We start from the raw sequence: 23942 nt of genomic DNA, 5'->3' as shown, positions 1-23942 counted from the left end.
ATAGCAATGGATTAAATTAAATGTAGTGGTGCATGGCAGCCATTTTGTGCCAAGTGCTCTGCTCTGACATTCTTTCTTGTCTCCAGGCAAAGAGCTACTGGCTGGGGCCCAAATACAGCAAGGAGGGCCCGGAGAGCAACGACATCCGTCGTACCAACGTCCCGGACATCCGCGTGGCGTACCGCAGTGAGACCCTGCTGGAGGAGCTCAACCTCATCACCCACGCTGTGCGCACCAAGGAGCTGGACAACATCGACGAGGAGGACACCCTCTCCATGGCCCCCGTCGGGGCAGAAGGACGCTAAATCAACAACTCCTCTCTATTGCTCACTGTGATAGGTTTTATTTCATATTGGAGGAGAGAGACAGTAGCCTGAAGTCTTTTGTTTCACATTTTATTTTCTTCAATCTGTTCCTGGGTCACTTCCTCTGTCATTTTTATCCCCTGACCCTCCATACCGTCAAACCCCAAATTATTTCCTTTGCTTTGTCATGTGACCCTGCATGGGAAGGAAGGTCCCATAGTTAAACCTGTGATTTGATGGCATGTTTGTACCCATCACCGATATAACGCACACACACACACACACTTATTGCACAGTTTTCCCGTCCTGAAAGCTGCTTATCTTCCATCACACAGTCATGCTGCCTTAAGCTTAACATCTAGTGTAATATTTTCATAATGGTTATAACTTATGAAGTAGGAAAGCAGATACAACTTAACAGCAATATTATGAGTGTATTATCCATGGGTCGTCTTACCTACACTACATGGACACACTTAAACAACGCATAGGTGGGTTTTCCACACTACATTGTTCCAACAACACCCGTTCCGCACGGATAGGAACAGTCGCATGTAACTTCGAGATGCATGGAAACCATGGTAACAAATGTCTAATGTACGGACGTACTGAGTTTAAAAAACAGACAAAGGACCAAATCTGCGTGGTCTAGAAGCAGAAGTCGTGCACAATTCCAGTCTGTGTGCTCCTGGGTATCTGCTGGCTTTCATCTGTCTCTGTGCTTCAGGCAATTTCTAGTGATTTATTAGCTAAAGGAGTCATCTCGGCTGGTCTCCCTGATCTAAATCAGCTTTGAACTAAATAGCAGGCAGGACATCCAGCAGAGACATTGCAGCAGCCCTCAGGACATGGAGCTGTGCACCTGACCGTGGGCTACTGCAAACATTCCATTAAATTAACATTAAGATACATGTTATTTTTAGCTGCAGAAAAAAACATTACTGGCCTGTCGCCTGTGCATATAACAAATCACATTAGTTATAGAATATGCAGCCAAAAACAGTAGATTTATACTATTCCAGTATAGATGCATGATGTGCACAGGGTGTATATCTCAGTTTGTGGTAGAGTGGATGCTGAGAGGTGTGCATGATGGAGCCAATCAACCACAACTTGTTTTCCAAGCACAAGTCCAGAAGGATGAATACAGCATCGTCCAAGCCAGGAGGGCTCCCACGCCCCCTACCATTACCTCAACAGTCACCATGTTCTTGTTTATGGACCCTCCAAACCCCATTGTGTGTGTATGTCCCGCTCCCCCACACACACACACACACACCCCTTGGTCCTCTAAAGAGACCAGGACAGACCACAGGGACTGGCCTCTGGACCCACTATGTTGGTTATTAATTCATTGCATGCAGTGCCCTGTATGCTCCAAACCTGACTTACAAGGGCCTTTTGATTTGAACTTTGGGCACTAGCTAGCTGTTCTCATGCTCTTCTACAACGCCTCAGTCCTCATCACCAACAACAACTGCAGCATCTGTTCTCTTCATGCTTTAGCATTTTTGCTGAACTAACATCAAGATGATGCCATCGGGACTGAAACCATGCTGCATGTTAAAGTACCTTCTCCTTTACCTACCCAGGCCTTCCAGTGAAGTGGAAGAAGCCGTTTTACCAATGCTCTGCTTTGACTGCATTTCCACCGTGTATCTTATGTTGTGCATGCCTGCATGGAGCCCTGTGTGGCAACAGGAGTGGCTGAGAAGCTGTTTAAAGTGAGATGTAATGTGAAAAAGCAACACATGAGAATCTAAGTAAGCTGAACGACTGTCATGTATGAAGTATGTGTGCAGTCAATGATTGTTGTTAGTTTGAGTTCTGCAAAACAAACTCATTCAGCTTGTCATCCCTAATGCAATGCTCAAACCGTGCAGGGACACATTTGCATGGTTGTCATCAGGATCAAACGAGCTCACCCCCACCACCATGGTTGTCGTGGTCACCAAAACAAGTACACTCATCCCCATTATCTTGCCCAAAGTCAAAGAGCCTCTTCTATGCCCGATTCAAACTGTGGGCATTCATCTTGGATATTGTTATAACTGTTCTAATTGTACAGTCCTATTAGATGCCAAGACTGATCCATTGGAATAAGTGGGCCCTTGTTGTAAATGTTCACCATGCATTGCATACCATATCTACCAGGCCATTTAAAAAAACTTAAGATCGAAGCCTGATATATACAGTAAGGCCTAGATTGAATCAGATCAAGTGTTAACCGGCGATAGCCGACACCCGCATGGCTGATGTTTTGGCGGTGTCGGAGGTGGAACTGCGTTGGTGCTGTCAAATCGGTGAGCAGCTGCTCTCTATCATTGTCACGAAGCCACACCCTCCCACTCGTGTTAGAAGTTCAGAACGAGAAAGTGTAGGCTATATAGAAATAATGACGCACAAATAGAAAATCATTGAATGAAATAATAATAATAATCTATCAGCCTAATCGAGGTGTAGATTACATCTCACATTCCAGTGTTCGAACTTGTAAACAAGGCTGCATGGGATTTCTCTTAATGCGACTCCGTGCAGCCAATGGCAATGTCCGCTTTAGCTATAATGCCAAGAGCCGCTTGTGGATTTGACAGCTCTAACGTAGTTCCACCTCCTACACCGCCAAAACAACATCTATGCGGATGTCGGCTAAAGCGGATCGGATTGAATAGACCCTAAATGTTTGAGAAACCAGATAATTTAGGACAAATTGTATGCATTAATCTCAATCCTGGGAGGCTGTTCTGTAGCTCCTCAGCAGTGAGGTGTTTCACTGTGAAGGGGTGGCATGTGCGGAACATAGGGCGAGCCTCTGAGTTGAATTTAATATATAAAGTGTATTTTCTTAAAGGCTGTATAGAGATAAACAGTATATCAATATTTAGATTACAAACTTTGTTTCGTTGCTGTAGATCATTATAAACTGTCGTTATTAAAACAGAAAGATTTATTTTATCATAATTATTACAAATATTGGCCTTGACTTTCACAAAATTGTACAATTTGACTTTTATCTAAAGCAACTTACGGTCGGACATGTGTGCTTACATTTTACATATGGGTGGTCCCGGGAATCAGAGCCACTACCCTGGCGTTACAAGCGCCATGCTCTCCCAACTGAGCTACAAAGAACCATGTATATTATTTTCTTATTTTGTATTTACATGGTTTGTTTTTCTGGTTGATTGTTGTGTTAGGACTGTTGAACTCGGTTACATTTTCCATGTAGCTCTCTCTCAATAGAGTATCGAGTGAAGGTGATCAAGTTAACCAGGGTTATTTGGAGGGGTCTTCAGAAATGGTAGTACCAAGAGCCATATTGGTTATCCATCCCTGACATTTAACTCAGCCAGAGCTGCCTATGTAATCTGGCTCTACATTCACACCAAAACACCCACTCAAACACTGTAATCCTTCCCACAAACATACAGCCATAGACTGGACCACTGTTTCTCTTTGATTGATACAAACAAGGCTTTTAAAACAGCAACAACCATTTACTACAGCTTTTGATTTGATTCTTTAAAATCGTATTTTGCAGGAAATTAGAGGATACATGTTTAATTTAAGGGTTTGTGTCTCCGTATGTGGAGTAGGATGTGTGTATTTGTTTATAAAGGATCAGACATCCATTTTCAGGACCAGGTGTGGCTCACTGAGGGACCCAACGACACTGTTTCCAGTTCAGTTGACCTTACCTTTCCATTTCCATCCATCCATTAAAGATTGTCCATCAGAGTTCACAGATCTGTTCTTTCACAACCTCACCAACTCCTGTCGCTGGTCTCAATCTGTTCAATCAGGTTAGTTCCTTTGTTTGTTTATAAAATACAATGCTAGGGAACCTATTGGTTCTACTGTAGCATACCATAACTCAGAGACCATACGTTGTATTCTCAAACTTCACTAAAGACAGACATATGTAATTCTGTCCCAATCAAAAGAGCACACAAAGTTCAACGCCATTTTGAGTCCAAAATGCTGTTCTCTTTCACCGGGTTTCAGTAGTGCAAAGAGTCTTGGGTAATAGTAATAGACACTGTGTTGTCATCACAGAACACAAACCAGTTAATCAGTCAATCATCACACTGCGAGTTTAGTTCTTTGTTCAATCAATTTTCTCATTGAAGAATTGCCTAGTATTCTTTTCACTTCATAATGTTGAATTCAAACAGTTAGATTTTTACTTGTGATTATTTTGTGCTCAATTCATGTTTCCTTTTTAGACATTGTAATGTTTTTACATGAAAGGTGCCCTGCACGTTTTTTCTATTATTGACATGGTTTTCATTGTCTTTTTAATTTGTTGGATTTAGGGCTCTATTCAATCTGTATCTCTAAAGCGTTACAGATTGCGCGACAGAAATGTAAAGGTAATTTCCGATTGAGCCGACATATGCAGTGTTTACTGTGAATGCAGTCTTTGCTGACGCGGGAACATTGCCTTTAAATTTCAATCACGCTGTAAAGCTGAACTTCTGCAACGCAGATTGAATAGAGCCCTTATTGTACTGTAGTCACTACCATGGCTTTAAATGAATGCCAATGTTTTACAGACTCTATGGTATGATGTCTGAAGATTGAAATAAAGCATGTTTATTCATCTAATGTGTTGTCTGGTGTCATTAGTTATTTTCTTGAAGGAGTCAGCTAATTGACTAATTTAGTCAACTAATATAGGTGATTATGTGGATAGACAGTTCCAACATTGAGATACATGCTTAGATTATAGAGACACAGACTTGATTTTATATAATGTGATTTACTCATTGAAGTGTCCATACATAGCCCTACCAAAATAAAATATGTATCAATTGATTACATGTCAGATACATCAACAACAAGATACTATACAGAAAAAGTATTGTAACACTTAAAAACATTAATTTCTACAAATGGTGACTTTTAATGAACTCCTCAAGATCAATCATAGAATCAAGTGGCATCAACACTGGTTTTATAGAATACATATGGTAAAATATATTATTAAAGTTAACGGTTGACACAGAATATATATATATATAAATATATAGAGAGCCTCTTTCTTTAAATATTGGATTACTAAATGGAACTAAAAAGTATAGAGCTTTGATACTTCCACCCTACATACTTCTAACTAAACTCAGCTTACTCAGTGTTTTCAGTAGTTATAATTAGTATTTTTTCTATTGCACAGCGGAACGGGATGAAACTTAAAGTCCCGACTCATTTGTGACTCTCTGGTCCTCCCCTCCTAAGGCTCTATGGGCGTTACCTCACTGGCAAGCTGGAGTGGAAAGAAAAAACAAAGGTTAGGAATAGGACTGGGATTTAGAAATCAGCTTGTTACCTGTCATGTACAATAATATAAATCAACAGTTGTACAGCTAAAGAAAGAGTGGTGTGTGACTTACAGCCATGGCAGACTTGATGTTCTGGAGCTGAAAGAAGACCCGCCCCCCCTCCTCAGGACACACTATCTTCAGCTCCTCTCTCGTCATCCCCAGGAGCATAGAGCCACTCAGCACACCCAGACAGCGCACCGTGCTGATAGACAGAGGGAGGGAAGGAGAGAAAGTGAGGGAGACATTTAAAAATATCTGGGAAAAGAGATAGAATACTTATCCTGTCATTTCTCATACTCACTTGTGATTGACTACAGTAGTTGTAAATGACATGTATGCCTACAGTGATCACTAAGCTATAGCTAATGTGATTGGGAGTTTGAGTGCTCTTACATTTTACTGAAGCCCTTGTACTCCAGCCAGGCCTTCACTTGGTCAGGCTTGGACCTCTTGGTTAGGGAGGGAGGACCACTGGTTTCCTGACAAGGGGGGATAAGGTCTCTATAATTACATACTTATACAGTAAACACCATACACATGGAGCATACACAACATAATAACACACAGCAGGCTTTCCAGTATGAAGTGTTGCTGAGTGTTGGGGTATCTTACCTGCTTTTCCTGCTCCTTGTCCTGTGACTCCAGTGAATTGTTGGGTACAAAGCCCTCCTCCCCTCTGTCGCTCCTTACTCGCCACCATTTCTTTGACATGTCCAGTAGCTGTGGATGCACAGAGCACACACTCTTCTGTCAAACCTCCTGTTGGGCGAGCGGGCAGACAGACTTCAAAGTGCTGTTAACATGCAGTAGTGGTGAGTAGGCTCACCTGAACCACCTCTCCCTTGGAGATGCTCAGCTCTCTGTTGTTCCTTGCAGTGAAGTCATACATCACACGCATGTAACTGGGGTTTGGCTCATCTGGACTGAAAACACATACATAGATCTATAGACGCACACAGAACAACCTGTATCCATAAATCATTTCATGGCTTTTAAATAGTTTATAATACTTTAATAATGCATACCGTGATGGTGGAGGCTTCAATGGGTCCGACCTCTACATGGGAAAAGTTTGAAAGAACTTATTGAAAGAAACCTTACTGAAATTACCCAGCCGGTACAGAACTATAAGATGCAGCTCACTGGGCATTTACCTTTTCAGGGGTGGAGCGCGGACTCTGATTCTGACTCTGCTGCCTTCTCTCAGGCTCTCTCCCTGGGAGAGAGTGGGTCACCTCCAGGGGCTTCCAACCATCATAGAACTCCAGAGTGTAGGTAGGGATGTCCTCATCATCCTCGGGCCATTTTGTACTGATAAGACATCAGGGATACAGGAAGTCATTGTCAAAACGTATGGAAGTACACAGAGCACCACTGACTGACAGTAACTCCCCATTCCCAGATACCCATTGATGAGTGGTGTGATGCATGTGTCCCACCTGGGGATGTTCCAGGCGTCTCCCAGTGACTGCCACAGCTGGTCCTCCTCAGGAGTGGCCTCCTCACTCAGCAGACGGATACACTCAGGCTCCAGCAGGGGTGCCACGATGGTGGGGGGCAGCTCCTCAGAGCAGTGGGACACCACCTGGAGGAGGCAGGGGGTAAGGTAACGTGAGTTTTAACTGTTTTAGCAGTTGATTCTACAACAGCACTTGCCGCTAGGGGTGGGAAACAAGCCTTCTGAACTTTATCATGCACTGTCAATTCGTTTAAGCTGGTTCAAAACACTATGTTGAAAAAGGTTCAAGGGTGGGTCAAGAGCTGAGTAGAAAACAAAGATGGAGTAAGCAGTAGGAGTAACTTACAAATGCCAGGGTGGAGAAGAGGCAGTGGATGAATTCCGGAGCACTGGGATTACTAATCTTTCCATTGAGCTCCCCCTGTCACAGTGAACAGACCAAAGGTACTTGATTAAGCGCTCAGATTAAATGAATAGCATGTATTACATCATGAGTGTACAGCAAGCAAAATAGCTGAGATATTTTAATACACACCAGAAGATTGAACCCACATTTGATTTTCTGGAGACAGGTTTCAAATTCCTCTGCTGGTGGCATGCCTTTAATGCCTTGGAAATTAAACAAAGAAACAAATGGCATCAAAATACTAAAACCTCAGATCACAGTTTGCCCACTGCCATCTTGCACCTGCATATGGGATATCCCCAGGGGTTCAGGTGGGAGAGACAATATTAATTTTAAGGTTATTCCAATTTAAAGGCTCTGCATGGTCAATCCGGAGTCTGCATTGGCCATACAGCATTTACGGCAGTACGGCCTCTGCAGAAGTCAGTGCATTCATACTTATTGTGCTTCGCAGAGCAGAGCAGTTAGGCAAAGCTGTTGTGTAGGAAGTTGTCAAGTGAGTTTGTGTTTATACAGAAACTCCCGCCCCCACCTAACGTCAACCAATCATGTCAATGCGGAGCTATTCGGAGCCCTCTGCTTTGTAACAAAATTTGGGAGACCCTTACTTTGGTTTATCATACTTTTTACCCATACGGTAGCGCTGGCTCAATTGAACCACTGGTGTAGCCTTCTTTGGAATAAGGAGAAACACATTTCTAAATCACCTTTATTCTTCTTCTTCTTCTTTTTCTTTATTTTCTTCTCGGCTTTGGCTGCAGCAGCAGCAACTTGGCCCATAAAGATCTCAATGTCATTGAAAATATGATTCACAATGTCCTGTAGAAAAACAAAGAACATGTTATATAATATTCATATGCAACCCACTAAATTCACCTTAAAGTGCCAATCTGCAGTTGCTACATCAATTTCTGGACTTATACATTAATGATATATATCCATTGATTCTTGAAGAATATAATTTATAAATGCCTCATGAGCTTAGTTAAACTGCCGCACCCCATCAGAACCCAAAATATAAGCTGATTGCTCCAATGTTTGTAGACAAAGTAAATGTAAACAAACACTGTATAGCCTCAAAACATGCTTAAAACTATTTTTTTGATATCACGGATGGACAGTTCTTGCCTCCATAGCTCTGTCTATGAATTTGAGAGCGGTTACATTTCTCCCGCCCCATCCATCATCTTTTTACAGGAACAGTGGCGGGAAATATGCTTTGTTATTGTTTCAACTGCTGATTGCCCTTTTAAGCTATCATCCACAGTACTGATAACATTAATAATATAATGATAGAGGCAGAGCACTGACCACGTTCCTATCAGTCTCTGTGTATGGGCGTGGAGGAAAGACAAGGGCTGGCTCAGGCTCGTCCTCCATAAAGAGGGGCTGAACTGGGGTTTCCTTCCTGGGAGGAGGGGGCTCTTCTCTGGGCATGGGCTGTGTAGGTGTAGGTACAGGTGTAGGATTTTCATCTATTGAACATATAGGGGTGAAACAGGTTGGTTTCTCAGCCTGGTTATTCTAATTTCCCACAGTATTTATTGTTTAAAAAATATTTGACATCACCTTGACTAAAGCTATTTATCTGTCATTAACACAGGAAACAAACCCTTGAGCTAATCGTCTCTGTTATTTTTTATTTTTACAGTGATCTAGACAAGCCGTTCTGACCTCACGAGTCACAACCTTAGTCCTCTTGTTCAATAGTTTCCTATAACTACTTTGGGTTGGAGTATGCCATTGGCTTACCATAGTCCGGAGCGCACCATTGAGCTGAAGGATCTTCGGGAGGAGTCCATTCTCTCTGCTCAGGGGGTGGGCCAGCGTTCTGAAGATTCCTAACAATTTGATGGCCAGCCATAATTTCCAGATTGCCCCTGGTAGAGATAAGAAGAGGTTTACCCAGAGAAAATGAGCACATACTGAGATAAGCTACACCATTTTAAATGCACTGTTGTTGTTTTGGACTGTTTTGTAGGCTGTTGTTACCTGTTGTTGCTGTGATTGCTAACGTCATCTCTCTGGTGAGGGAACACTCTCTCTAGGTCCCGTTTTATGAAATCAGCCTGAAATAAATCACTAACATCCATTTTCAAACACATGCACAGCCATTTTGAAATATGAGAGAAACATAATGGTCCTAATACCGTCTTGAGACAGGTTCAGGGATACATAACAGTGTCCTCACCCTGAGGTCCTCACACTGGAACATGAAGACACTGGTGGTCCTCTTGCTGTGGTCCTTGACGGTCGCGGTCAGCAGGGAGTTGTACACACAGCTGTCCATCACAGCCTTCAGCTCCACGATGCTGCTCAGAGCCAGGGACTCCAGCTCCTCCTGAACCCCACACAGGAAGAGGAGAGAGGGGGAGCGGGTAGAGAGGGAGAGGGGAGGAGGGGGAGAGGGAGAGAAAATAGTAGGTCAGGAAACAAAACCCCATTGGATTTCTTCACGTTTTGTTGCATTACAAAGTGGGATTTAAATAGATATATTGTGATGTTTTGTCATTGATCTATGCAAAATACTCCATAATGTCAAAGTGAAAAGAAAATTGTACAAATGTACAAATGTATATAGTAGTTGCATAAGTATTCCACCCTTTGTTTAGGCAAGCCTAAATTAGGGCTCTATTCAATCCGCATCGCGGAAGATCAGCTTTACAGCGTGATTGAAACTTAAAGGCATAATGACCTAATAATGACCTAAATGGCAGAGTGAAAAGATTCAAGAATAATACAAATATACAGAATAAAACTATTCCAAAACATCCTACAAGGCACTAAAGTAATACTGCAAAAATAAAACACGGCAAAGGAATATAATTTTTTGCCTAAATGTAAAGTGTTCTGTTTGGTGCAAATCCAACATAACACATCACTGAGTAACTGCCTCCTTATTTTCAAGTATGGTGGTGGCTGCATCATGGTATGGGTATGCTTGATATCGGCAAAGGCTGGGGATACATGGAGCTAAGTGTAATGGGCTTAATACTGTTGTATCCCAGGCACTAGGGGGTACTCCGGTGAAGCCCATTGGAAATAAAGAAGAAAAGTTTAAGTGGACTGGGGGAGAGGAAGAAAAAACTAACAAAAAATGCTGTAAACTGCTGTTACATCGTGCTGACATGTTTAAAATTCAAGTAAACAGTACCGTTCGCATTGGAGTTTATATTATAAGCTCATAGAAAGGGTAACAAATTTGGAGGCACTGCTGAGATATATTTTCATGTTAGTACCGGCCCATATTCCTTGAACGGACAACGAGTGAGAGACATTGGGAGAGTAGCTAGCTAGTTAACGTTAGCGGGCTAACCACCGAACTGATTTTAGCTATCTTGCCATTGCCTGCATTGTTGTTGTTGCCACGTGAGTAGGACAATATGAGTCGAGAGAGGGAAACGTTGTTTATGGACTTTAACTGAGGACAATTTACAGCACCTGTGTGTACGTTGTGGAATAGGAGGTGTAGATGACTCTGAAGTAAAATGATAGAGCCATCGCGCGTTGCGGTGCAAACTGATTGAGGATTACTCTGTGAGAATGAGGATTTAATGGAATCAGAGGATGAGGGAATGTCTGCTTCAACTGCCTACAAGTTCCAGCCAGTTGGCGCCAACGACGCAAGTGGACAGCAAACCCAGAGAGATAAGAGATAAGCCAGCAGAAAGATAAGCTCAGCTTCAGCAGCCTAGAACATCAGATTGAAAATGGACTGAGAAAAGGATACAGTGAAATCATACAAGCAGTTATCAGAGCTGTGAGCACAGGGCTTAAGATGAGGAGTTATCTGGAGGGAAAAACAGACATGACACTATACACTAAGGAAAATCTTGAGGACACATTATGTAGAGAAGGACGCTACTGAACTGTATCACAAGTTGACTAAAGCAACACAAGAGCCGGGAGAGTCCGCCTTGAACTTCCTAGTCCGAGTCTTCGACCTGAGACAGAAAGTGTTATCAGCCTCAGCTCATGCCCAACCAGGACTGAAATAGTTAGTCAAGAGCCAATGCCTGCAGGCCATTGTTACTGGATTAACAAATGATAACGTCAGGGCAGAGATGAGCGCCAGAATATTAACACCAGTGATGAACTGTTGCTTGAGAAAATGTTAACTGCCCAGGGCAATGAACGCGAACGAATGCAAAAGGCCAGGATTTCACGTAAGTTCACACCCACAAGAGTGAACGCAGTAAAGAGTGAGGATAAGTATTCCCCCCTTTGGGGATTGCGGAGAGGAATGTGCAAAGGAAGAGCCCCCACAGACCACAGTCCGAAAACAAAATAAATACAATCCCCTCCTGAGTAAAATTGATGCGATCAATGAAGCAAACAAAGAACTGACCTGTCAGGTAGCATCATTAGAACAGTCAATGCAGGGCCATGGTGACAGTTCAGTTAGGAATCGCTCCAACAGAAAACCAGATGCTAAAGTTGTTAATGAGACTGGTCAACAGACTTGCTCAGTCCCCTCCTGTACTCTCTGTTCACCCATGACTGCATGGCCAGGCATGACTCCAACACCATCATTAAGTTTGCCGATGACACAACAGTGGTGGGCCTGATCACCGACAACGATGAGACAGCCTATAGGGAGGAGGTCAGAGACCTGGCCGTGTGGTGCCAGGACAACAACCTCTCCCTCAACGTGACCAAGACAAAGGAGATGATTGTGGACTACAGGAAAAAAAAAAGAGGACTGAGCACGCCCCCATTCTCATCGACGGGGCTGTAGTGGAACAGGTTGAGAGCTTCAAGTTCCTTGGTGTCCACATCACCAACGAACTATCATGGTCCAAACACACCAAGACAGTCGTGAAGAGGGCACGACAAAGCCTATTCCCCCAGGAGACTGAAAAGATTTGGCATGGGTCCTCAGATCCTCAAAAATTCTACAGCTGCACCATCGAGAGCATCCTGACTGGTTGCATCACCGCCTGGTATGGCAACTGCTTGGCCTCCGACCGCAAGGCACTACAGAGGGTAGTGCGTACGGCCCAGTACATCACTGGGGCAAAGCTTCCTGCCATCCAGGACCTCTATACCAGGCGGTGTCAGAGGAAGGCCCTCAAAATTGTCAAAGACTCCAGCCACCCTAGTCATAGACTGTTCTCTCTGCTACCGCACGGCAAGCGGTACCGGAGTGCCAAGTCTAGGTCCAAAAGACTTCTCAACAGCTTCTACCCCCAAGCCATAAGACTCCTGAACAGCTAATCATGGCTACCCGGACTATTTGCACTGCCCCCCACCCCATCCTTTTACGCTGCTGCTACTCTGTTAATTATTTATGCATAGTCACTTTAACTCTACCCACATGTACATATTACTTCAACTACCTCAACTAGCCGGTGCCCCCGCACATTGACTCTGCACCGGTACCCCCTGTATATATAGCCTCCCTACTGTTATTTTATTTTACTTCTGCTCTTTTTTTCTCAACACTTTTTTTGTTGTTGTTTTATTTTTACTTTTTTTGTTAAAAATAAATGCACTGTTGGTTAAGGGCTGTAAGTAAGCATTTCACTGTAATGTCTGCACCTGTTGTATTCGGCGCATGTGACCAATAACATTTGATTTGATTTGATTTGATTTGATACAAATGTGGCAGTGATAGCCATTGGGCAGTAGGAAGTAGAATCAGGGGCAAAGCACAGCCATCGGGAAACGCCTGGGGGTCACAACCATGGAACGGGGAGTGACCTCAGATACATCTAGTTCCATCCAGTATTACAGCGGCTGCAGTGCAAAGAGAGAGAGAACCTCAGAGTTTAAGTTGTGTTCATTGTGTCATAAAGCTGCCTATTGTTCCAAATTGTGCCAACAGGATAATTGGAAACAGCACCAACCTACATGAAAGACTGCCCGCAAGACTGACCACAACTCACCTTGTCCCATGACACAGAGAGAGTGGGGGCCAACTACTCCAGGACATGGTAATGTAGCACAGCTCATTGGAAAAAAATGTCAAGCGTGGTGTTATATGGAGGGCATAAAGACGCAAGCACAATGGGACACAGGGGCTTAGGTCTCTATCATAAGTGAGGAATGGAGAAGACGGCATTTGCCACACACACAAATTAGACCACTGGCAGAAATCATGGGCAATACAGAGAAACTGGATCTGAGGGCAGCCAATGGCACTGAAATTCCCTTTCTGGGTTGGATGGACATTTGTTTTAGTTTGCTTGATCCCAAAGCTGATGTCATTGCAAGAAAATAATTGAGGGTTCCCATATTAGTCACAAATGAAAGACTGGAGAAACCAATCATTGGGTTTAATGCAATTGAAGAAATAGTCAAAACAAAAAGTAACAATGATCCCTCAGAGCTGATGTATACAGTAAAGATGCTAAAACATGCACTTAAGCTAGGACAGGGCAAGGCAAAGACTATACCCAATCTGCTTCAGCACAGAGCACACGGAGGAATGCTTGCTTACAGCAGGCAGACATGACATTGTCATTCCAGGTGGACAAACAAAATGGATTCGTCCCTGTATCCCAAGAGAGGCCCCCCTTCAATGATCAAATGGTGTTATTTGAACCGGACGTGAGAGTGATCTGCAGCCTGGACCTACAAAGTCAGGTCATGAAAACATCAAAACGCCCATCTCGAAATGTTGACATTGCAGTAGTAAATACTACCAAACATGACATTACCTTACCAAGACAAACAGCGATAGGGACATTACAGAAAGTGGTAGCGTGTCACCCGGTTCCTGTGCCCAGTGGAGAAAAGGTTACTGTAGCACAGGTTCATGACAGATCCCCACCGGAGCCTGGCCCTGACACCAGTCACATAGAGTGATGGGACCCACCTGTAGATGTACAGCACTTGAGCCAACAACAACAAGAATTACTCAAACAGATACTCAGAGAGGAATCAGCCATTTTTGCCAAAGATGACATGGACATAGGGTGCATTGAAAATCTCTAAATGGCGATAACCTTGACTGATAACATACCAGTGGCAAGAGGTACAATGGTGTGCCATGCCCCTTGTATGCTGAGGTGAAAAGCCACCTCCATGGGTTCCTGAACAAAAACTTCATCAGGAGGTCAACTTCATCATATGCATCACCTCTGGTCTGTGTACGGAAAAAGGATGGGAGTTTAAGACTTTGTGTTGATTACAGAGGATTGAACAAGAAGACTGTTCTGGACAGGCATTCCATACCCTGTATACGGGAAATACTTAATGGTTTGGGAGGAAACTCATGGTTTACAGTTTTAGATGAAGGAAATGCATACCACCAAGGCTTTGTGGGAGAGGAGTCCAGAAAATACATCACTTTCAGCACTCCTTGGGCCTTATATATTTGGAACAGAATTCCCTTTGGCTTATCAAACAGTCCCTCTGCCTTCCAATGAAGCATGGAGGAAAGTTTAGAGGGTATAAGTGATAGAATCTGTATACCATATTTGGATAATGTGCTTATTTTTAGTCAGTCATTTGAACAACATGTGGAAGATGTCCGTCAGGTACTCAGGCAGCAAAATAAATGTGGTATCAAACTCAGGGCTGATAAGTGTGACCTATTCAAGAATGAGGTCTGTTATTTATGTCAAATAATTTCTACTGAGGGTTACAGAATGGATGTTCAATAAATTGTAGCAGTGCAATAACTGGTAAACAGGACACCAACAAACGTGAGAGCGCTGAGGAAACTACTGGGGTTTCTAGGCTACTACAGGGGTTATGTACAGAACTTCTCACAACATGCAAAATGTCTCTATGACTTACTAGCAGTGAAGTCGGAGACCCCAGCATCCGGGAAGCAAAGGACCAAGATAGCTATGCAGTCGGGACAGGCGCCGCCCCACCAGAAAGTTATATGGGAGGATGCCCACCAGAGAGCATTAGAACACTTGGTGAGTGTGTTGACTAATCCACCTGTGCTTGCTTACCCAGATTTCAAGGACCCTTTTATCTTGCACGTTGATGCCTCCGAAGAGGGATTGGGAGGTGTGTTATACCTACGACAAAGTGGCAAACAGAGTCATTGGATATTGCTCCCGCACCCTGACACAGGCAGAGAGAAACTATCACCTTCACTCTGGGAAACTGGAATTCTTGGCCCTCAAATGGGCAGTGACTGAGAGGTTCCAAGATAACCTATTTTATGCTCACTCTGTGACAGTGTACAGGGATAATAACCCCTTGACATATTTACTAACTACAGCAAGACTGAATGCCACCGGTCATCGCTGAGTGGCGGAGCAGTCTGACTTCAATCTCACACTGAAGTACCGTCCTAGAAAGGTAAACACTGACGCAGACTTTCTGTCACATTTACATTTACATTTTAGTCATTTAGCAGACGCTCTTATCCAGAGCAACTTACAGTTAGTGAGTGCATACATTTTTCATACTGGCCCCCCGTGGGAATCGAACCCACAACCCTGGCGTTGCAAGCGCCATGCTCTACCAACTGAGCTACAGGAGGCCTACATGTTCTCCTTTGCATGTTGCACATGACATGGAAGAATACACAGAGAAACACTCACCTGAGATGGTAAAAGCAACACTCAATAATGTTCAGGCACAACAGCATGACTGTCTAACTTGGATATCCGCGGTTACACTAAGGCCATCAGTGCAAAAGGAGCTGTCAAGGTGGGGGGGAACAGTTACAGATCGACTGTCTCCACACGATCTTATGCAGGCTCAGTTAAAGGATGCAGCTGTATCGAGAATCTTGGAACTGAAAAGGCAAAGGGCTAAGCCAAAACCAACAGAATGACAACAAGAGTCATGCGAAGTCAAACAGTTACTGCAAGAGTGGAACAGGCTCCATGTCTCACCAGAGGGATTATTACAAAGGAAAGCAAAAAGGACACAAGTTGTGGTACCAAGTCAGTACAGAACACTAATTTACAAGTACTTACACACTGAAATGGCCCATCTAGGAACAGAAAAAGTGTTGAACTTAGCACGAGAACGCTTTTATTGGCCGCGCATGTGTGATGAGTGTGATTAGAAGGAGTCAGGCGCAGGAGGGTAAATCACCGAATACAAGGTTTATTCCGTCATACACAGTTGCGCTGGATAGCGACCACAATATACAGGCACAGGGGAACAATCTACCCCGGCAATACAAGGTACGAGTAGCTCCACCGAGCTACACTCAACTCACATAAAACAATCACCCACAAGGACAAGGGGGCAGAGGGAACACTTATACACAGACTAATGAGGGGATATGAACCAGGTGTGTGTAATAGTCAAGACAAGACAAATGTAATGATGATATATGGAGCGGCAGTGGCTAGAAGGCCGGTGACGACGAACGCCGAAGCCTGCCTGAACAAGGAGGGGAGGCAGCTCCGGCGGAAGTCGTGACAGCATGCAACATGACATTGAACACTTTATCACTAAAGTGTGTAAATCTATCAAGCAAAAGAAACCCAGTGTAATGACTAGGGCCCCAATGTAACATGTACAGTCTACAGCTCCTTTTGAGAGGATTTCAATTGACTATGTGCATTAGGAGAAAAGCAGAGGGGGCCATGAGTACATCTGAGTTATTTTAGATAACTTTACAAAATTTGCACAAGCCTACCCCACCAGAAATAAGTCAGGGAAAACTGCACCAAAAAAGCTTTTCGAGGACTTTTCCCCAAAGTCTGGCTTTGTGTCAAAAATCCATCACGATCAGGGAAGAGAGTTTGAAAGTCAGTTATTCAGAGCCTTGCAGAACTGTACAGGAATTGCCAATTCAAGAATCTCTCCATATCATCCACAGGGGAATCCGGTGGAAAGATTTAACCGTACACTATTGTCAATGTTGCACACACAAGATGAAGAGAAAAAGGCCAACCTGGGGTGATTATCTAAACAAGGTCATTCATGCATATAATTGTACCACCAGTGATGCTACTGGGTTCTCACCGTATTTCCTGCTATTCGGAAGGGCTCCACTGCTACCTGTTGACCTTGTCTTTGAGTTACAGATAAACGAACAGGAGAAACCATACAAGGATTATGCTAAGAAGTGGCAGCAACAGATAGCGGAAGCCTATGACATTGCCATAAGAAACATGGAGAAATCAACAGCAAAGGGAAAAGCCTATTACGATCTGAAGAAAATGAGTTCGGTTTTGGTCTCAGGGGATCGTGTACTGGTGAGGAACATGTCAGAACGTGGGGGACTGGGAAAGCTAAGATCACACTGGGAGGACCAAATACACGTGGTGGTAACCAGGAAAGGGGATGACAGCCCTGTCTGTGAGGTCAAACCCGAGAGGGGTACAGGCAGGCCCGGATTCTGCATCTCAATATGCTCATGTCATGGAATTCCCTACCATTTGAGGAACCAGTTCAAGCACTGAGTAGAGGTCTGTGGAGAAGGGAACCACCCCAGCAAAAGGAGCAAAATGCTGAGAGCGCTGAGTCTGAGAGCTCAGATGAGAATTCTTATCCAGTATTCATCAACAGGCCACGTAGGGATGAAGAGAGCAGACAGAGTAGCACACAGGTAGTATCAGATAATAGTGAGGAACAGGGTCAGACTGATAGACACTTTGCTGTGAAGGAGTGCCAGCCTGTCCTCAGGGAGACCCCAGAGAGGACAGGGGTAAATATGGAAACAGCTGAGGACTCAGAGACTCAATCATCCCATGATGAAGTGGACACTGATTCATTGGGGTCACCCATGACCTTGCCCCGCCATTCAGCCCGGCAGAGGAGGCCCAGAGACATTCTAACCTATAACACTTTAGGGCTGCCAAGCTCTAATCAGAATACAAACTAGAGATGCTCAGTTTTTATTTATTTTTACCTTTACTAATCACAGTGTTATAATGGTGAGTGGGGGTTGCGTTTTTGCCCATATAGGTAGACTGGGCATGTCTATATAGTTATATGGGTATTAGTCCAGTTTTCGCAGGTGTTCTCATGACCAGTACTTACATCCTCTGTGTTTGTTTTGAGGCCAGTGAAATGTTTGGGACAACATTACATTTTTGCAGTGGGGTGTTGTAAGGGGCTTAATACGGTTGTATTCCAGCCACTAGAAGGTACTTGGGTGAAGCCCATGGAAAATAAAGAAGAAACGTATAAGTGGACTGGGGGAGAGGAAGAAAACATTAACAAAAAATCGTGCTGACATCATTCAAATTCAAGTAAACAGTACCTTTCGCATTGGAGATTATATTATAAGCTCATAGAAATGGTAACATGAGCACAGGCAAAATGCAAGAGGAAAACCTGGTTCAGTCTGCTTTTTCCCAGACACTGGGAGACAAATTCACCTTTCAGCAGGACAATAACCTACAACACAAGGCCAAATCTACACCCGTTGCTTACCATGAAGACAGTGAATGTTCCTGAGTGGCCAAGTTACAGTTTTGACTTAAATCTGCTTGAAACTCTATGGCAAGACTTGAAAATTGCTTTCTAGCCATGATCCCCAACATGTAGACAGAGCTTGAAGAATTTTGAAAAGAGTAATGGGCAAATATTGCACAATCCAGGTGTGCAAAGCCCTTAGAGACTTACCCAAGAAAACTCACAGCTGTTATCGCTGCCGAAGGTGTTTTAACATGTATTGACTTGGGGGTGAATACTTAATTTACCTTTTTTTTTATGTATATACTGTAATATTTCTTCCACTTTGACATTACAGAGTGTTTTGTGTAAAAAAATGACACTTCGTAACACAATAAAATGTGAAGAAATCCAAGGGTGGTAAATACTTATGACACCTACTGTATGTTCTTTCTCTAATCTAGAACACTCAATGTCTGTTAGTAAACTGTGGGTATAGCTATGCTCACCCAGTGTTTTATTGTCAAGTATAAAGTGTGTGCACCAACCTTAGTCTCGATGTCTGTTAGCAGCAGGTTCCCATCCCGCACCTCCAGGACCATGTCCTGCCCCCACACCCGGCCCATCCCATCCAGCAGCTTTAGCCTCTCAACACAGTCATTCACATCACGCACCTCCCTACCATCCAGGTCACAGGTAAACAGATGCTGGAGAACAGACACATACAGGGGTTATACATGCATTTGGAATCACAGAAATAGCTGCATAGCTATTGTGATCAAATGCAGACCATTATCATGGCTAATTGATTAGCATAGTACAATCATAATATTGGATTAACCAAAACAATACCTCTACTCTGTACTGGAATTTGTCCATCATCTTGGTGATAGAGTCCGCATACTCCTTCCTCTGCACTGATGGGATACATGGAATAATTAACACGTTATGCATAGTTGCGTTTCACAAAACATGAATCTACAATAAACAATGCTTTAGGTAATCAGTTTAAACTGCTCAAGGTCAATAGTCAACATGATTGTTTTCTCTTTACTTACTGTATATTGACTTGGCACTTGGTCTGGACAGATTTGATATCTGTGATGACCGATCATCCACTGAATAGCCACTGCCACAAGAAAATGGAGAGAAAAGCATAATATAGATTAGATTTCAGAGACAAAAAAAAAAAAGGGTTATAGCTACATTCCAAGCACACAAGAGAACACCTACTTGGACTGGATGGACTGGACAGATCCTGCGTAACTGCTAGAGTCCAAGCCATAGGGACTGTTACTCCTGTACATCCTGGAACCCCTGGGTCACACACCTGTAACACAAGGAGACAGAGATGCAGAAAACACACAAGAACACTTCGGCACAAACATCAACCACAAGAGCATAATACAGTGATAACTACTGCTGCCAATGCAACTGGTACTTTACCTACAGTACCAGTCAAAAGTTTGGACACACCTACTCATTCCAAGGTTTTCTTTATTTTTACTATTTTCTACATTGTAGAATAATAGTGAAGACATCAAAACTATGAAATAACACATATGGAATGATGTAGTAACCAAAAAAGTGTTAAACAAATCAAAATATATTTTATATTTGAGATTCTTCAAAGTAGCCACCCTTTGCCTTTATGACAGCTTTGCACACTCTTGGCATTCTCTCAACCGGCTTCATGAGGTAGTCACCTGGAATGCATTTCAATGAACAGGTGTGCTTTGTTAAAAGTTAATTGGTGGAATTTCTTTCCTTCTTAATGCGTTTGAGCCAATCAGTTGTGTTGTGACAAGGTAGGGGTGGTATACAGAAGATAGCCCTATTTGGTAAAACACCAAGTCCAAGAACAGCTCAAATATGCAAAGATAAACGACAGTCCATCATTACTTTAACACATGAAGGTCAGTCAATCCGGAAAACTTCAAGAACTTTGAGAGTTTCTTCAAGTGCAGTCGCAAAAACCTTCAAGCGCTATGATGAAACTGGCTCTCATGAGGACCGCCACAGGAATGGAAGACCCAGAGTTACCTCTGCTGCAGAGGATAAGTTCATTAGAGTTAACTGCACCTCAGATTGCAGCCCAAATAAATTATTCACAGAGTTCAAGTAACAGACACATCTCAACATCAACTGTTCAGAGGAGACTGCGTGAATCAGGATTTCATTGTTGAATTGCTGAAAAGAAGCCACTACTAAAGGACACCAATAAGAAGAAGAGACCAAGAAACATGAGCAATGGACATTAGACCGGTGGAAATCTGTGGTTCCCACCGTGAAGCATGGAGGAGGAGGTGTGATGGTGTGGGGGTGCTTTGCTGGTGACAGTCTGTGATTTTATTTAGAATTCAAGGCACACTTAAGCAGCATGGCTACCACAGCATTCTGCAGCGATACGCCATCCCATCTGGTTTGCACTTAGTGGGACTATCATTTGTTTTTCAACAGGAGAAAGACCCAAAACACACCTCCAGGCTGTGTAAGGGCTATTTGACCAAGGAGGGTGATGGTGTGCTGCATCAGATGACCTGACCTCCACAATCACTCGACCTCAACCCAATTGAGATGGTTTGGGATGAGTTGGACCACAGAGTGAAGGAAAAGCAGCCAACAAGTGCTAAGCATGTGGGAACTCCTTCAAGACTGTTGGAAAAGCATTCCTCATGAAGCTGGTTGAGAGAATGCCAAGAGTGTGCAAAGCTGTCATCAAGGCAAAGGGTGGATATTTGAAGAATCTCAAATATATTTTGATTTGTTTAACACTTTTTTGGTTACTACATGATTCCATATGTGTTATTTCATAGTTTTGATGTCTTCCCTATTATTCTACAATGTAGAAAATAGTAAAGATAAAGAAAACCCTGGAATGAGTAGGTGTGTCCAAACTTTTGACTGGTACTGTACCTTATCGGCCAGTGATACAATAACATAACAACAATCACCTGCCATTGCTGTTATTATCATGATTCTATTCATTAGATTTTATACAGGATGTGTTATGAATAGGGTTGCAAAGCTACCGGTAATTTACTAAAGTTACAGGAATCTTCAGTTATTTTATCAAATGACAGGTAATAGATGGCAATCTGTGGTAACTTTGGTCATTTATACTTGAATAACTTTTTTTTATCTATTCATATATATAGTATAACAATTTGTATATCTGTGTCCATACTGTCCATGAGTTTCTAGTGGATAGACCATATGGTTCAAGATAAAATTGCATTATTTTCAATTAGCTCTGCGACTCTTCCAACGATTGACTTTTTTCACAACTGCCACCTGTTTGGTGCTAAAATATTTACAACAAAGTGTGTAAAACAAAATATACAACGGATATTTCATGCTGAAACCCTCATATTAAACACCAATGGTATTCACTAAGTTGATGGTATATATTTAGGATAATGTTTTACAGCTTTGTCATTCTATTATTATATTTATTTTATCATCTTATTTGATATATTTTATATGTGATGAGACCACACAGAGGGACAGAGATAATTGCAGACACCTGTAATAATCTAAAGTACCCAAAAAGGCCACTAGATATCATCTGATAAAATGAAAGTTACCAAAGTTTGGTAACAAAAGTTTCCAGTAATATACCCTCCTTTTGCAACCATAGCTATGAATGAGTAACATTACAGTCCAGAGCTGAGCTGAACCATGACAACAAACCTTTTAGTCATCACACCTTAGAAGCCCTGTAGTTAATCAGTCATTATGTTATAACAGGCAGTACAGTGGACTGTATTCACAGCCTAAAGATCATGTTAGACAGTTACAGTATTTTAGTTGTGCACTATTGCAATTTTTCCCAAAGGATAACAACTTGAAACCAGAAACCTCAAGGCTCTTTGAACTTCTGTGATACCTTCATTTATGTGATTGAGATGTGCAACGATTGAACAATTAAGCAGTGACAAAAATCAGAGGATGGTTTATCATGGTTTAACTATGGATTGACAGCAAGCAACACATCATCTTTTTCTGTCATCAAATGCTATCTTTATTAGGGCTAGCTACATATTTTTGAGATAATTCAACTTACAGCAGGGGAAAGGGGCCTATACGCTGTAGAAATAAGTATTTGAGATACTCAAACCCAAGTTCAGCTATATTAAAACAAAATGTTTCAATCAGCACCATATATTTACTAAAAAGATGTACAGCTCTGTTTGCTATTTGTCGGGTTAATCAGTGTCTCCCTCTAACGAATTACACACAATAATAACAAAAGTCAGTCTAGTAATAAAGTCAGTAATAGAATTCTAAATTCAGCTCAAATACTTCACTTTTCAGACTACTAGTTTTTATGTAACACTGGAAAATACTGATCGCCCTTTTCATGATGTGTAAACATCAGCCGATCAACCTCTCACCAGGAAATACACTGAAAAAAACATAGGCCTACCTATGGTTTATAGATGTTAGGTACCTTACCTGTTGTGTCCGGCAATGTATTTTCTGTGTTATTTATGGATAAATATATTTGTCTCTTCTACTTCAAAGCAGATACCATTCATATTACAGGCCTATGGTTTCTATTGCGGAACTCTGAACAAATACTCCCAAGACTTCCTCATAAAAGACAGGGGCAAAGTCCAGAGTAAAAAGTGCATTGATCCATAGGATTGAAAGCACCCAATAAGGGTGTTACTGTTCAACTGAGTGTCAAATTCCTTATGGGAGAAAATGCCAGAGATTGTAGTCATTTATACTCAGGTCCAGGGCAGGGGTTGTGGGTGTGCCTGGTACTAAGGATGGCATCCCCACAGAGCAAAGGTCTCTGTCAAGGAGGGATCCTGGACAATCCCATACAAAGTCCTGGACAATCCCTCCTGTTGTCAATCTGTTGTCAGTATGATAGCTACAGTGCATTCAGAAAGTATTCAGACCCCTTCACTTTTTCCACATTTTGTTACGTTACAGCCTTATTCTAAAATGTATTAAATCGTTTTTTCCCCTCATCAATCTACACACAATACCCCATAATGACAAAGCGAAAACAGCTTTTTAGACATAAAAAAAAAAAAAAAAAAAAACGTATTTACTTAAGTATTCAGACCCTTTGCTATGAGACTTGAAATTGAGCTCAGGTGCATCCTGTTTCCATTGATCATCCTTGAGATGTTTCTACAACTTGATTGGAGTCCACCTGT

General features: G+C 42.6%; 2 protein-coding genes across 7 annotated transcripts in view; one reads left to right on the top strand and one right to left on the bottom strand.

Moving 5' to 3' along the window:
- LOC121575277 (AMP deaminase 2-like) overlaps nucleotides 1-2633 on the top strand; it is a 126339-nt gene extending 123706 nt beyond the window's left edge. For all 6 annotated transcript variants that reach the window (XM_041888254.2, XM_041888256.2, XM_041888258.2 and 3 more), the window contains one exon: nucleotides 87-2633. In XM_041888254.2, the coding sequence (XP_041744188.2) occupies nucleotides 87-305 (219 nt within the window). In that variant the 3' untranslated portion in view covers nucleotides 306-2633. The remainder of the gene's footprint in view (nucleotides 1-86) is intronic.
- Nucleotides 2634-5047: 2414 nt separating this feature from the next.
- Nucleotides 5048-23434, bottom strand: LOC121575276 (epidermal growth factor receptor kinase substrate 8-like protein 3). Its single transcript, XM_041888253.2, has 20 exons — nucleotides 23224-23434; nucleotides 19999-20095; nucleotides 19824-19894; nucleotides 19618-19682; nucleotides 19314-19472; nucleotides 9686-9835; nucleotides 9487-9563; nucleotides 9247-9374; nucleotides 8806-8969; nucleotides 8202-8313; nucleotides 7624-7697; nucleotides 7435-7509; nucleotides 7069-7214; nucleotides 6784-6940; nucleotides 6655-6686; nucleotides 6456-6552; nucleotides 6242-6349; nucleotides 6023-6108; nucleotides 5699-5831; nucleotides 5048-5571 (listed from the first exon to the last, which is right to left on the bottom strand). Exons 2-20 carry the CDS (start codon nucleotides 20070-20072, stop codon nucleotides 5539-5541), a joined length of 1941 nt encoding a protein of 646 aa, XP_041744187.2. The 5' UTR covers nucleotides 20073-20095; nucleotides 23224-23434; the 3' UTR covers nucleotides 5048-5538.
- Between the last annotated feature and the right edge of the window lie 508 nt (nucleotides 23435-23942).

This window comes from Coregonus clupeaformis, chromosome 10 (assembly GCF_020615455.1).
Source record: "Coregonus clupeaformis isolate EN_2021a chromosome 10, ASM2061545v1, whole genome shotgun sequence".
Taxonomy (NCBI): Eukaryota; Metazoa; Chordata; class Actinopteri; order Salmoniformes; family Salmonidae; genus Coregonus; species Coregonus clupeaformis.
The sequence above is the reverse complement of the archived record's forward strand: the minus strand, read 5'-3'. Positions and strand labels throughout refer to the sequence as shown.

What these genes read in the sequence shown, in the direction of transcription:
- LOC121575276 (XM_041888253.2), bottom strand. Translation starts at nt 20,072, where the DNA reads ATGTACAGGAGTAACAGTCCCTATGGCTTGGACTCTAGCAGTTACGCA. An exon ending in CGCGCTCCACCCCTGAAAAG is followed by an intron (nt 6,687 to 6,783) that starts GTAAATGCCCAG and finishes TTTCCCATGTAG; the next exon opens with AGGTCGGACCCATTGAAGCC. An exon ending in ACATCAAGTCTGCCATGGCT is followed by an intron (nt 5,572 to 5,698) that starts GTAAGTCACACA and finishes TTTCCACTCCAG; the next exon opens with CTTGCCAGTGAGGTAACGCC.